This window comes from Haliotis rufescens, unplaced genomic scaffold (assembly GCF_023055435.1).
Source record: "Haliotis rufescens isolate VD_foot unplaced genomic scaffold, xgHalRufe1.0.p SCAF_5, whole genome shotgun sequence".
Taxonomy (NCBI): Eukaryota; Metazoa; Mollusca; class Gastropoda; order Lepetellida; family Haliotidae; genus Haliotis; species Haliotis rufescens.
In genome coordinates, this window is record NW_025964223.1 from 49,446,456 (window position 1) to 49,459,372 (window position 12,917).

The following is a 12,917-nucleotide window of genomic DNA, read 5'->3' on the forward strand; positions in this document are numbered from 1 at the left end:
ATAAACAAAGAAATCTTACCAAAGAACTAATAATGGCAACAAAAAGAAATCATTGGCAAACTTTTACATCAACCTTGAAGATGGGCAAACAAAATTCAAAAATTCTGTGGAATAAACTTAAAGCAATAAAAGGCATCGCTAAATCCTCCAACTCGCCCAATTTTCCCTTACTTAAAACAAATAAAGAAAAAGCCAATGCCATGGCCGCCCATCTTTCGACCGTAAGTAGCTCCGCCAACCACTCCAAACACATACAAGACACAATAAACACACAACCTGCATTTCAAAACAGATCACCACTCTCACATCTCGCAATAAACAAACTCATTAACATCCACGAACTCCAATACGCCCTAAAAAACAAAAACACAGCCCCAGCCACTGGATTAGACAATATAAGTTACAAAATTCTAAATCATGTCCCCATCAAAATTCAAAAATTAATACTTCAACTTTATAATCAGATTTGGACTTCTGGCCACCTCCCCAAAACATGGAAAAATGCTCTAGTGGTGCCAATCCTAAAACCAGGGAAATCCCCAAATGACCCTGACTCCTACCGCCCTATCTCTCTCACATCTCACCTATGTAAAATCATGGAAACAGTAATAAACAACAGACTAAAGCATAAAATACAAAACAATAGCCTGATAAAAGAGGACCAGAGCGGCTTTACAGCAAACAGACAGACCCTAGACCATATTTTACATTTGGAACATGATGTTAGGACAGCCCAAGCACAAAAACAATACACTGTGGCCATTTTTATAGACTTTTCTAAAGCATTTGATATGGTTTGGCAACAAGGCCTAATTCAAAAATTAATAAATAAAGCAATTGATGGGAGAATTCTAAATTTCATTCACTCTTTCCTAAATAACAGAAACATAACAGTTAAATCAAGCAACACCCTATCAGACCCCCACACTCTTGAAAATGGCACCCCCCAGGGAAGCATCCTGTCCCCCACTCTATTTAATCTAATGATTGATGACATATTCCCATCTGCCCCCAAAAAAACCACCACAGCTAAATTCGCTGATGATATATCATTTTGGTCGTCATCAACATCCATAAAACAAATTGAAAACAGAATTAAACCAACTCTTGCGAAAATAGAAAACTGGGCTTCCCAATGGGGGTTCAAAATTAACACCAAAAAAACCATCGGCATTGTCTTCAAAAAAACTTTCATGACAAATTTAACACCCAAACTTACACTCCTTAAAGAAAATATTAAATTTCAAAAAGAAGCAAAATTCCTTGGAGTCACATTTGACCAACATCTCACATGGGCTCCCCACATCAATAACGTGGTCAACTCCTGCCAAAAAGATATTAATCTAATGAGAGCCATCAGCGGCTCTCACTGGGGAGCTGACAAACAAACATTATTAAACATATACAAAACCCTTATTCAATCAAAAATAGACTATGCCGCTCCGGTCCTCCATTCTTTAACAAATAAGTTGGAAAAAAAGCTCAATTCAATACAATATAAGGCCCTCAAGATAGCCCTGGGGACTAGAAATGGCACCTCCCTTAATACACTGCAAATCATCACAGGCATTACATCAATTCAACTCAAACGACATCAATCTATACTCAATTACTGGGCTGGGGCACAACAAAACCCTATTTACAACGAAATACTACACAAATACAAAAACTCAAGACCAGCAACCCTCAAAAAGTTCAAAAACAAGACAAATATAGCACCCTTCATAACACACCTGCAAAATCTCATTAAAACACACAATCTAGGACACATAACTCACTCACCCCCAGACAACACCTATATTCTTGACCTTCCCCCCCCCGAAATAGACATATCCCTAGCCAAACTACTAAACAACCATATCAAACCCACAAATATAGAAAAGGGAACAATATCACTTAATTATATTCATGACAACTGGCCGGAACATACACACATCTATACAGATGCATCATACAACAGCAAAAACCAAAAAACAGGGCTGGGTGTCCACACAACACAGCCCATACAAAGCACAAAGAAATACCAATATACAAACTACTCACATACAAACACAGCAGAGCTACTAGCCATTCTACAAGCCTATAAACAGGCAGAAACATCAAACTATAACAAAATTATCATAATTTCTGACTCACTAAATTCAATTAAACAAATATCAGACAAATCTTCCAAATGCAGACCCGATTTAATCAAACAAATAATAAACACCCATACAAAACTCAAAACATCCAACAAATCAATAACATTAGTATGGATACCCAGCCATACAGGCATACCAGGCAACCAGATTGCAGACCAAACAGCAAAAACAGCAACTAATGACCAAACACCCACTTTACAATTTCACACAAGCAAAGCCGAAACCAAAACTCTAATAAAACACAATATAATACAACAAAACTTTAGCAATAACATTCAAAAATGTAAATCCCAATGGATCAAAACACTATTCAGTAAACCAACAACAAAATGCAAAAATTACACAAACTCCATTTTAGCAGACAAAGCCATAACCAGAATACAAAGTAACCAAACAAACTTAAACGCAACCTTACACAAACAAAACAGACATACAAGCCCAAACTGCATTCATTGCAATACAACAGAAGACATAAAACATATATTCACCACCTGTAGTAAATATAAACAACAACAACAAACACTTTACAACTCACTCCCACCCAAATACAACAATAATATAACACTGCTATTCAAACCCGACAACCCACCAGCGATTTACCTACAAATAGTCACTTTCCTCAAAGACACAAACCTAATAGAAAAAATTTAGACCCTCCCAAACAAACCCAGCAAGTAACTTTAACATAAACAGCAAAATTCTAGATTCGGATCGGGATCGAAATTCTCAGCGCGGATTGTCTTCTACGACGTCCGCGCCTCAAAATTCTATAGCGGATAGTCTACAATGACGTCCGCGCACTCAACCTATAGCGCGGATTGTCTACTCCGACGTCCGCGCCACAAACTCCTATATCCATACTCAGTAACTCTATAGCCGCTTAACCAGCCATCCACCATCAGCCGACACAAACAAGCCCACTACCAATCACGCCGACACCAAGCCTTACCCCCACCACCCACCCCCGCGCTAGGCCCCCGTTTTCTAACGTAGGTTACTCATATTTTTTCATTATTTTTCCCCCTTGATTTGTTTTAATTTAATCTATCTATTAATAGTAGCTATACATCAGCTTAACTGATTACTTCTGTCACTCTATCTATCCTAGTAACTATAACCCAATAAACCTGGCTAATGTAGAACTTTACTATCTCTCTACGGCTCTCTATGGCCACTAAATCCTAAACCCCTCTTCTCATTACTTTATCCCCCTTCACTTACAGTTTTTTGGGCTAGACGTTTATATTTATTCCCACTATTCTATATTTTATAAGAACCGTCTGCCCCGAGTGCGAAATAGCCAGAGGCTGAAGCGCTCGTAAAATCTCCAAATATCTATCTATCTACAAGCATTGTCTACGGCCATACCACGTTGAAAACACCGGTTCTCGTCCGATCACCGAAGTTAAGCAACGTCGGGCCCGGAGAGTACTTGGATGTGTGACCGCCTGGGAACACCGGGTGCAGTAGACATTTTTGCTGTGCGATTCCCACTTTTTTTCTTTTTCGACCATAAGGTGCACTTGCCTCATTCACATCTGATGTAATCATACACTTTTATTTCCTTGTAAATGGCCCCACTCATGCATGTCTGCTCAAAGACATAGCTGCCAGCCATGTATTCTTACATACCTTTACAGAAAGGACTTTTCCACTATACATGTGATCATATTCAGTTGTCAGTTCACCAAACTCGTCAACTATTCTGAAGGCATGTACGTCCTTTTCGCCACATAAAGGTGTTTGCGTGCACCGATAATTGACTATTTTACTTACTTTCTTACTTTCAAAGCATGAATATATAATATATACATGTAAAATTATAATGTTGTTCGTGTTAAGTCTCGGCTCACATCTCTTTGCCTACACAGATAAGAAAAGGAGAAAGAGTTAGATCGTACAGAGCGCCTGTCAATAGGAGTTCACTGGCTTGCTGCTGGAAAATGTATTTTGAAAGCTGTGAGCAAGCTGATCACTGTTGACACGCTTTAAAAATATGAAAAAAAACGACGCGACTGTGTGATAAACGTACTTTAGACTTATTGGAAAGTATTTCCATACATTTCTCTCGCCATACAACAGGTAGATGTGACATGTTGCAGGTAGGGGGCTAGGCGAAACGCACACGACCAAGGGCGCACAACTCTTGACGCTCTATTTGAAAAGTCATGCACAGGCGAGGCGTGTGTCGTTAAAACACCCCGTGGATGTCGGGCCTTTATCGCCGTTTTACACCTTTGAACACAACGTACATGTGCAGCTACACACATAGGAAGTCTGCACTCAGGATATTATATATATCAACGACACTAATCGCCTCACTTTCCAACATACACCCATTTGGGGGGTTAATAAACAAGCATAACAACAGTCATTAGTGTGAAGACACACTACCCCCCCCCCCCCCCCCCCACACACACACAATAAAATCCCTGACATACCTTTATCATCATACTCCAAGCTAGCAACACCTCTCCAGCCTACGAAGCAACCCAAGCCATCCAGCCACCAAGCCAACCTCACCCAGCAAAGCCTCCCAAGCCAGCACAGTTCCACTGATAGCCAGCCCAAGAGCAACACATCGGTAATTATCACAACACACCCATACAATCTAGGTTAAAACCACTCACACACAAGCCCACTTAAAACACCAAACCCTCAAACCCTCTAGTTACTACCAAAACACACCCTTTCAAACTTAGGCCAAAGGTAACTCACCCCAAGCCCACTTAAAACACCAACTCTCCAAAATTTCCTAGCTAAACAAACTAACTCACCAGCCAAAACCCAAATAGCGTAGAAGCCAGCCAAACACTACTCACCCAGTCACCCACTCTACACACAAAGCCCCCTCTTAAGCCCAGCTCACTCTCCTCCCCCAAACCAAAACCTACAAACCTACAACAGCTACACTACCACAGACATGACCGACACACGCATTATCACCCAGGCAGACATCCACTGCACAGACACACCCACACCATCGGAGGCCCACAACACCTCCGATCGGACACCTGAAACCCTCATCCCGCACGAATTCGGAAAGCAAACCACAGTCGCTTCTCCCACCAAAACTCCGGATTCGCCTGCAACCACAACAAACCCAAAGAAACGGAAGCTAAATGCTTCAAACACAACACCTGCATCACCTTCCACCCCCGCATCTATAGTCACCTTCGCCCTCTACTTCTGCGCGGCTGGCCCCATAAACATCCTAAGTAAGGTACTCTCCGCCAATAAAGTAGGATCATTCTTTAAAAAAAAACAAATACTCTTCGATAAAATCAGGGAAGCCCACAAAGGATTTCAGATCATCTTTCCGGACCAACAATCACTTAACGCAGCCAAAAAAATAACGGAAATATTTCAATACACAGTAACCCACCAAACCCCAAACTGGCAACTATACACTAGAGGAGTAATTAGAGTAAACCCTAGAGAGTCAGAGGAGGACCTAGAATTCTACAGTAACGAAGCAAATCTAAACACAGGCTCCTTCCCCCAACCTAAAATAACCAGCACTAAAAGAATTACATCAAATAGGAACGGTAGAATAACCAACACGCCGATAGTCATCATAAACTTCCAAAAATCAGAAACGTATCCAGAAGCCCCTAAACACATCTCCTTCGGAGCGTCATCTAAATTAGAAGTTAAACCCTATATCAAACAAGTCAAACAGTGCACAAACTGCCTCCAATACAATCACACCGCTAACGGATGTAAATATCAAAAAACTAAATGTAGAAACTGCGCTCAACCTCAATGTCTAGGGCCATGCGCCCCCTGGTGCATTCACTGCAAAACAAACACCCACTCCTCACTATCCAACAAATGCCCCCACAAACACACACTCACCCAACAGGCCAACCGACACATAAACATCGACTCGGCCAAACTACAAACACGAAAACTGACACAGCATCCAAGAACACCCCTACTACCCACACCACAACCAAACAACCAACCACACCTACAGAGCCCGTACGACGGCGTCCTCATGCCAACACCACAAGCATCAGCCACAAACACCCAAACCCAACACTACCCGCCAACATTCGCCACACCCAAACCAGTCGCCGCATCCACACCCGCACCTAAACCAAAACTCACTAAACCTACCATATCTCACCCCAACACCATACAATCTACAGCCACCAGGGCAACAACAACCACACACGAGCAAGCAACACACGAAAAACTAAACATTACTAAACCCATTGAAATACCCAGTACACCTACTCCAACACAACCAAACACCCACACAACTCCCATGGATAGTGAGGAAACCAATCTAATTAACCTAGATGACTCCCAAACCACAACTGATCAAAACATAAATGATAAAACATTTTCAGCCCCCAAAACCCTGAAAAATCGCAAACGCAAACCCCAAACTCAACCTGAACCCGAAACTTTAACCACCAAACTAAATAGCTTCACACTCCTACTAGTATACATGCTTAAAGAAATCAAACCAGACCTTAAAGCCACTAACCTACACCAGGTAGCACATAGACTAAATCTAACTACCCAAACCTACCAAGAATTCTACGATAGTTACAACCTAGCAATCGCAGGACTATAAACCAAAAACCAAACCAAAATCGTAATCTCCAAACACTAAAAGCCCACATAATGACAGGCCTAAATATCTTTCAGTGGAATGCGGCCGGGCTTAACTCCCACAGCCACGAATTAAAAGCTAGATTTAAACTAAAACAAGGACCACACATAGCGTGCATCCAGGAAACTAAATTCTCCAATAAATCCAAATTTCACCTACCAAACTACAACATAGTCAGACATGATCGACCTAAAACCAAAATAATAAGAGCATCAGGTGGCCTACTAATACTAATTAGAGAAGACATAAGCTACGAGGAAATCAAAATAAACACCCCAAACCTAGAAGCCAATGGTATCCAAATCACCCTTAAAAACCAAAAAATAAACATCATAAACATCTACCACTGGCAACAACAGAAAATCCAACCGGAGGATCTAAACATACTCACAAAGATAGGCAACAAATCTACCATCTTTCTAGGAGACTTCAACGCCCACCACCCTTCCTGGGGCACGGGAGATAAACTAGATAATCACGGCAAACTAATATCAGAATGGATAGAAACAAATAATTTAGTACTACTAAATAACAACCAACCTACCAGATACGACAAAAACAATAAAAACATGTCGGCTATCGACCTAACCATATGTACAGCAGACTTAGCGCAAAGTACCCAATGGGAAGTTCACGACGCCCCCCTAGGAAGTGATCACTTCCCCATAAACATAACCATAGGAAACACTAACGTCCCAAATCAATCCGAAAGTTCAGAACCTAAATTTAACTACAACCAGGCTAACTGGGATAAATTCCAAGACATATGCAACCAAGCTAACCTAGTAGAACTAGAAAATAGTGACCCAGAAATATATTGCCAAAACCTAACGGACTTCATAATAAACGCAGCCAAAAGCGCAATCCCCTTTAAAAAACCCAATAAATCGGGTAGGCCCTCTGTACCCTGGTGGAACGAGGAAATAGAACTAACTAGACAAAAACGTAAAACAGCCTTCAACAAAGCCAAACGCGACCATAACCACATACCAGTAGCTCACCAACTAAACCACCAGGTACAAAAACTAGTTAAAATAGCAAAAACTAGAGACTGGAAAAAATTCTGTGAGGGATTAAACAACCGTACAGACGCCAGAACGGTCTGGCGTAAAATCCACGCCGTTAGAGGCCTAAAACGTCACCAAAAGACACCTAACATAAATAACTCAACAACTCCTAGCGAAAAAGCAGACAACCTAGCAAACCACTTTTCGGCCACAAGCAGTAATAACAATTTCAGTGACAAATTCCAACTAAAACTTAAAACAGAAACCAAACCTAGCCAAGACCCAAATAATGACGCCCTAGAAATAAATCAGCCGTACACAATAGAAGAACTCAATTATGTACTCCAAAATAGGAAAAAGGGAACAGCCCCAGGACTAGACCTAACCTCCTACCAAATATTAAAAAAACTCCCCCCTAAATTACTCCAGACACTACTCAAACTATATAACCTAATCTACATAAAAGGCCATGTACCAACCCCCTGGAAAGAGGCGCTAATCATACCTATTCCCAAACCCGGTAAACCAACCAACCAAGCTAACTCTTATAGACCAATCTCTCTTACTTCCAACCTTTGCAAAGTAATGGAATCCATGGCCAAAAATAGACTTCAACACTATCTATCTCAAAATAACATAATAAACTCAGATCAAAGCGGTTTCACTCCTGGCCGCTCCACCCTAGATAACCTCGCTCGTCTCGAACAGGATATTAAAACCGGTCAACTAAACAAACAATACACAACAGGCATCTTTCTGGACTTCTCTAAAGCCTTTGATATGGTATGGCATAACGGATTAATCCAAAAACTTAAAAAAATAGGACTTAAAGGTCAAATCGTAAACTACATCCAAAGCTTCCTCCAAAACCGCAAAATTACAGTGGGTATAGACCAGGCCTTGTCAGAGCAGTGTCCCCTGGAAAACGGCACCCCTCAAGGCAGCATTCTTAGCCCCACACTTTTTAACATAATGATAAACGACCTATTTGATGGCTTATCCCCCAAAATAAACACCTCAAAATTTGCGGATGACGGAGCCCTATGGATCCGCTCCAAAAGTATCTTAACATCTCAGGACTTACTACAAAAATCCCTAAACAAAATACAAAACTGGGCAGACAAATGGGGCTTCTCCCTAAACTCCGAAAAAACGACAGGAATAGTATTCAAACACAAAAATATGAGACGGGCCTCCCCTCTCCTCAAACTAAACAATAAACCAATCATATTTCAAAAGCAAACTAAATTCCTAGGTCTAATCTTCGACGAGCATCTCTCCTGGGATGCTCACGTCCAAAACCTAACCACCAGATGTAGCAAAGATCTAAACACACTAAGATGCCTAACCGGCTCCAACTGGGGAGCCTCTAAAGATACCCTCCTCAGCCTCTACACATCCCTAATCGGATCTAAACTAGACTACGGCTGTGCCATATACGATACCCTAAACGAAACCCTAACCAAAAAACTAGATTCAATACAATATCAAGCCCTCAAACTAGTAACACGTACTCAACATGGCACCTCCCTCACATCACTTCAGGCCCTTACAGGAGAAATGCCACTAAATTTACGTAGACAACACTTAACACTAAACTTCTGGGCAGCATCTCAATCAAACCCCCTTCTCCAAAACATGCTAAACCAAAACATACGTCCCCAAAACCAGGCACTAACTAGAAAACACCCTCTACTCACCCCAATATCCCAACGAATAATAAACTACCATAACGAACACCAAATAGGAAACCAACAACAAAACTGCAAACAATCAAACGTATTCACCCCAAAACTTAAAATCCCCAAAATAGACACATCCCTAGCCAACACAATAAACAAACAAACCGACCCAAACCTAGCTAAAAGCACATCACTAGCTTACATCCATCAAAAATGGCCAAATTGGTGTCACATATACACAGACGGATCCGCTGATCCGATCACAAATCACACAGGTTTCGGAGTCCATATAGCCCAACCAGTCAAAAATACTCAATCCTTCCGACTCCCAAACAACCAATCTATATTCACCGCAGAGCTCATGGGTATCGCCACGGCGCTCCACAGCCATCACACCAAAAACCAAAAAAAAATCTTAATACTCTCAGACTCACTAAGCGGACTTCAGGCCCTCCAAAACAAAAACACCAAAAACCGCCCCAAATTAATAAACCAAATTCTCAAAAGCGTAAACAAACTAACAGAGGCAGGCAAAAACATACAACTTATCTGGATACCAGCTCACGTAGGAATTTACGGGAATGAAAACGCAGACAGAGCCGCAAAACAATCCCTAAAAATACCAGACATAAGCCTTAAGCTACCAATATCTAAAGCAGAAATCAAAAGTATAAACAAACGTAAAATCACCCAAAAATGGCATAACCTCTATCAAAACACAAAAACCCAAATCCTAAAAACCCTCAAAAAACCCCTCACCAAACCAAAAATCCTCCATCCCTCCAAAAAAATCGATAGAATAATCACCAAACTCCAAACAGGACACACCAAACTAAATAACCACCTTCAAAAACTAAAAAAACACGCAAACGGGAAGTGCCCACACTGCACTCACCCAGAAACAATAGACCACGTACTACTACATTGCACCCACTACCTCACACAACGTACAACATTACAAACCAACCTAAATCCAAATAACGCTCTTACCTTAGAAGCAATCCTTAACCCCCAAAATAAAATAGAAAACTTCAAAGCCCTAGGCATTTACCTAACCAAAACAGAACTAATTAACCGTATTTAAAACTTCACTAAACCACCAACACTAAACATCCAAAAAACATCAACTCACCCCCACACACTCCCTTAGTCCCAACCACTCCCCCAAGGCATGTATTCCAAATCTCAAAATTTCAAACTTTATATAAGCAACCACTAAACCCCCCTCCTTGGTTGCACTCCTCTCGCTACCACTTTTATACCACTAAATGGCCCGGCCGGGCCCGTGTGCGAAATACGCTCCAGTCGGAAAGCGCACGTAAAATCTCCTAATATAAGTAAGTAAGTTTATCATCATCACTTATGTGTGTTATGTGCGTGGTGGGTGTTGCTGCCACGTTATCTCTGTTATCACGAGAACCTGCACTTTATTACTGCTAATATACATATTTATTGTTTTGTTATCAGTGTTTTCAAGTTTTCTTTTGGGGTATTTGGATGGCCCTGAAAAGGGCCTTTGGACCACAGAAATGTGGAGCGAAGGCGTGACAATGAGAGCTTAAGCCTTCTTTGGCTTGACTGCCTTCTTCTTGGGGGTCTTGACCTTCTTGGGTTTGGCTGCTGCCTTCTTGGGTGTCTTCGCCTTCTTGGGCTTGGCTGCAGCCTTCACCTTCTTTGGTGACTTAGCGGCCTTCTTAGCGGCTGTTTTGGGTTTCTTGGCAGCAGCTGGCTTCTTGACTTTCTTGGGGGATTTGGCAGCCTTCTTTGGTTTGGCAGCTGCCTTAGCCTTCTTGGGTTTTTCGTCTTTCTTTGCCTCGCCAAGACGGAATGATCCAGCGGCTCCAGTTCCCTTTGATTGCTTCAGTGCGCCGTTCTTGACTCCATTTTTCAAAGCAGTCTTGATGCGAGCATTGATGGCCACCTGGTTGTCACCAACCTTGTAGTTGGCCAAGATGTATTTCAGAACAGCCTGTCGGGAAGAACCACCCCTCTCCTTCAGGGTTGAAATAGCTTTCTTGATCATCTCCAAATAGGTAGGATGTGCAGCAGCCTTCTTAGGCTTGGCAGCAGCCTTCTTCTTGGGAGTCTTGACAACAGCGGGGGCAGCAGCAGCATCAGCCATAGTGGTAAGTTTGAGTGGTAAAAATTCACGTCAGCTACGAGAGAAGCACAGAGAGCGAATGACACTTCCCCACAGACAGCCCGGCTGATACTCCGGAGGCGCGGACGTCGGAGGAGACACCCTGCTTGTTGTGGCTGATAGCTGCACGCTTACAAGCGCGTGTGCTTTTTCGTGTATTTGTATCCGAATAATCACTTCTTAATCAAGGAAAGTTTCAATTTCAACAATACAGTTAGGTAGTAAAAACATTTGGCTACACTTCGGTTACAATAGCAACGCTCACGGGTGAAGTTCAAAGCCACACGTGCTGTTTCCAATGAAGCGACCCAGTCTAAAATGTAGACATCGCTACTTTCAAAAGCACATTTTTAGCCTTGAGACTCAAGTTTTTGCATTTTAAACGTTGCTCTTAAATTCTCAATATATCTAACTATGAAAGTAAAACACAACACTCATCAGTATTGCCTATGATAAGCTAGAACAAGCGTTCAAACAACGACAATGAAGCACGTTTTTCTGACGACTTCGCCATTTTGCAACAGAAAACATTTGACACTATATTTCTGGAGACATAATTTTGGTCACTTCAATTAGAGTTGAAACTAACTTTGTCATAACAAGTAAGTAACGGGGATTTTACTTTCAGGAAAACAGTCTAGTAAGACGAGGATCTCGGGACACAAGCAGCTAGGGCGCGAAGCCCCGAACAGTAACATATATACATTGGTGTTTAGATCACTCGATCGGTCGTCACAGATTAAGTCTTTTTGCCTGTCTTAATAGCACGATATTAGTAGGGGTCTTCGTCGTTTGGATGTTAATTTTACCAGAACAATATAGGCTTCCATGCATCAACAAAAAGTGAATGTTTCAGACGAAAGGCCGGATCGAGTGAGCGAGTGTGCCGGGCCTCGTGTTAAACAGTGATCACATGTTTTTACAACGGCTAGATTTTAATCCCTGTAAATATACATCATAAATCAACAAACACAACATGTCTACTGAACCCGCTGAAAACGCGAGCATGCTGTTTTCATGGCAATGTCTGTTTACCAATGTGTGGTGTCTATATGTAGCTAAAGCTTGCCGACAAGCATTGTCTACGGCCATACCACGTTGAAAACACCGGTTCTCGTCCGATCACCGAAGTTAAGCAACGTCGGGCCCGGAGAGTACTTGGATGTGTGACCGCCTGGGAACACCGGGTGCAGTAGACATTTTTGCTGTGCGATTCCCACTTTTTTTCTTTTTCGACCATAAGGTGCACTTGCCTCATTCACATCTGATGTAATCATACACTTTTATTTCCTTGTAAATGGCCCCACTCATGCATGTCTG

General features: G+C 41.8%; 1 protein-coding gene and 2 non-coding genes across 3 annotated transcripts; 2 read left to right on the plus strand and 1 right to left on the minus strand.

Moving 5' to 3' along the window:
* The first annotated feature begins 3,495 nt into the window (after positions 1-3,495).
* LOC125373595 lies at positions 3,496-3,614 on the plus strand. The gene has a single exon (XR_007218438.1). It is a non-coding gene; the product is annotated as a 5S ribosomal RNA (ribosomal RNA).
* Positions 3,615-11,015: 7,401 nt separating this feature from the next.
* Positions 11,016-11,579, minus strand: LOC124137202 (histone 24-like). The gene has a single exon (XM_046503402.2). It carries the CDS (start codon positions 11,577-11,579, stop codon positions 11,016-11,018), a length of 564 nt encoding a protein of 187 aa, XP_046359358.2.
* A 1,098-nt stretch (positions 11,580-12,677) lies between these two features.
* On the plus strand, positions 12,678-12,796 carry LOC125373597. The gene has a single exon (XR_007218439.1). It is a non-coding gene; the product is annotated as a 5S ribosomal RNA (ribosomal RNA).
* The last annotated feature ends 121 nt before the right edge of the window (positions 12,797-12,917 follow it).

Coding starts and splice junctions, on each gene's coding strand:
- LOC124137202 (XM_046503402.2), bottom strand. CDS start 11,579: ATGGCTGATGCTGCTGCTGCCCCCGCTGTTGTCAAGACTCCCAAGAAG.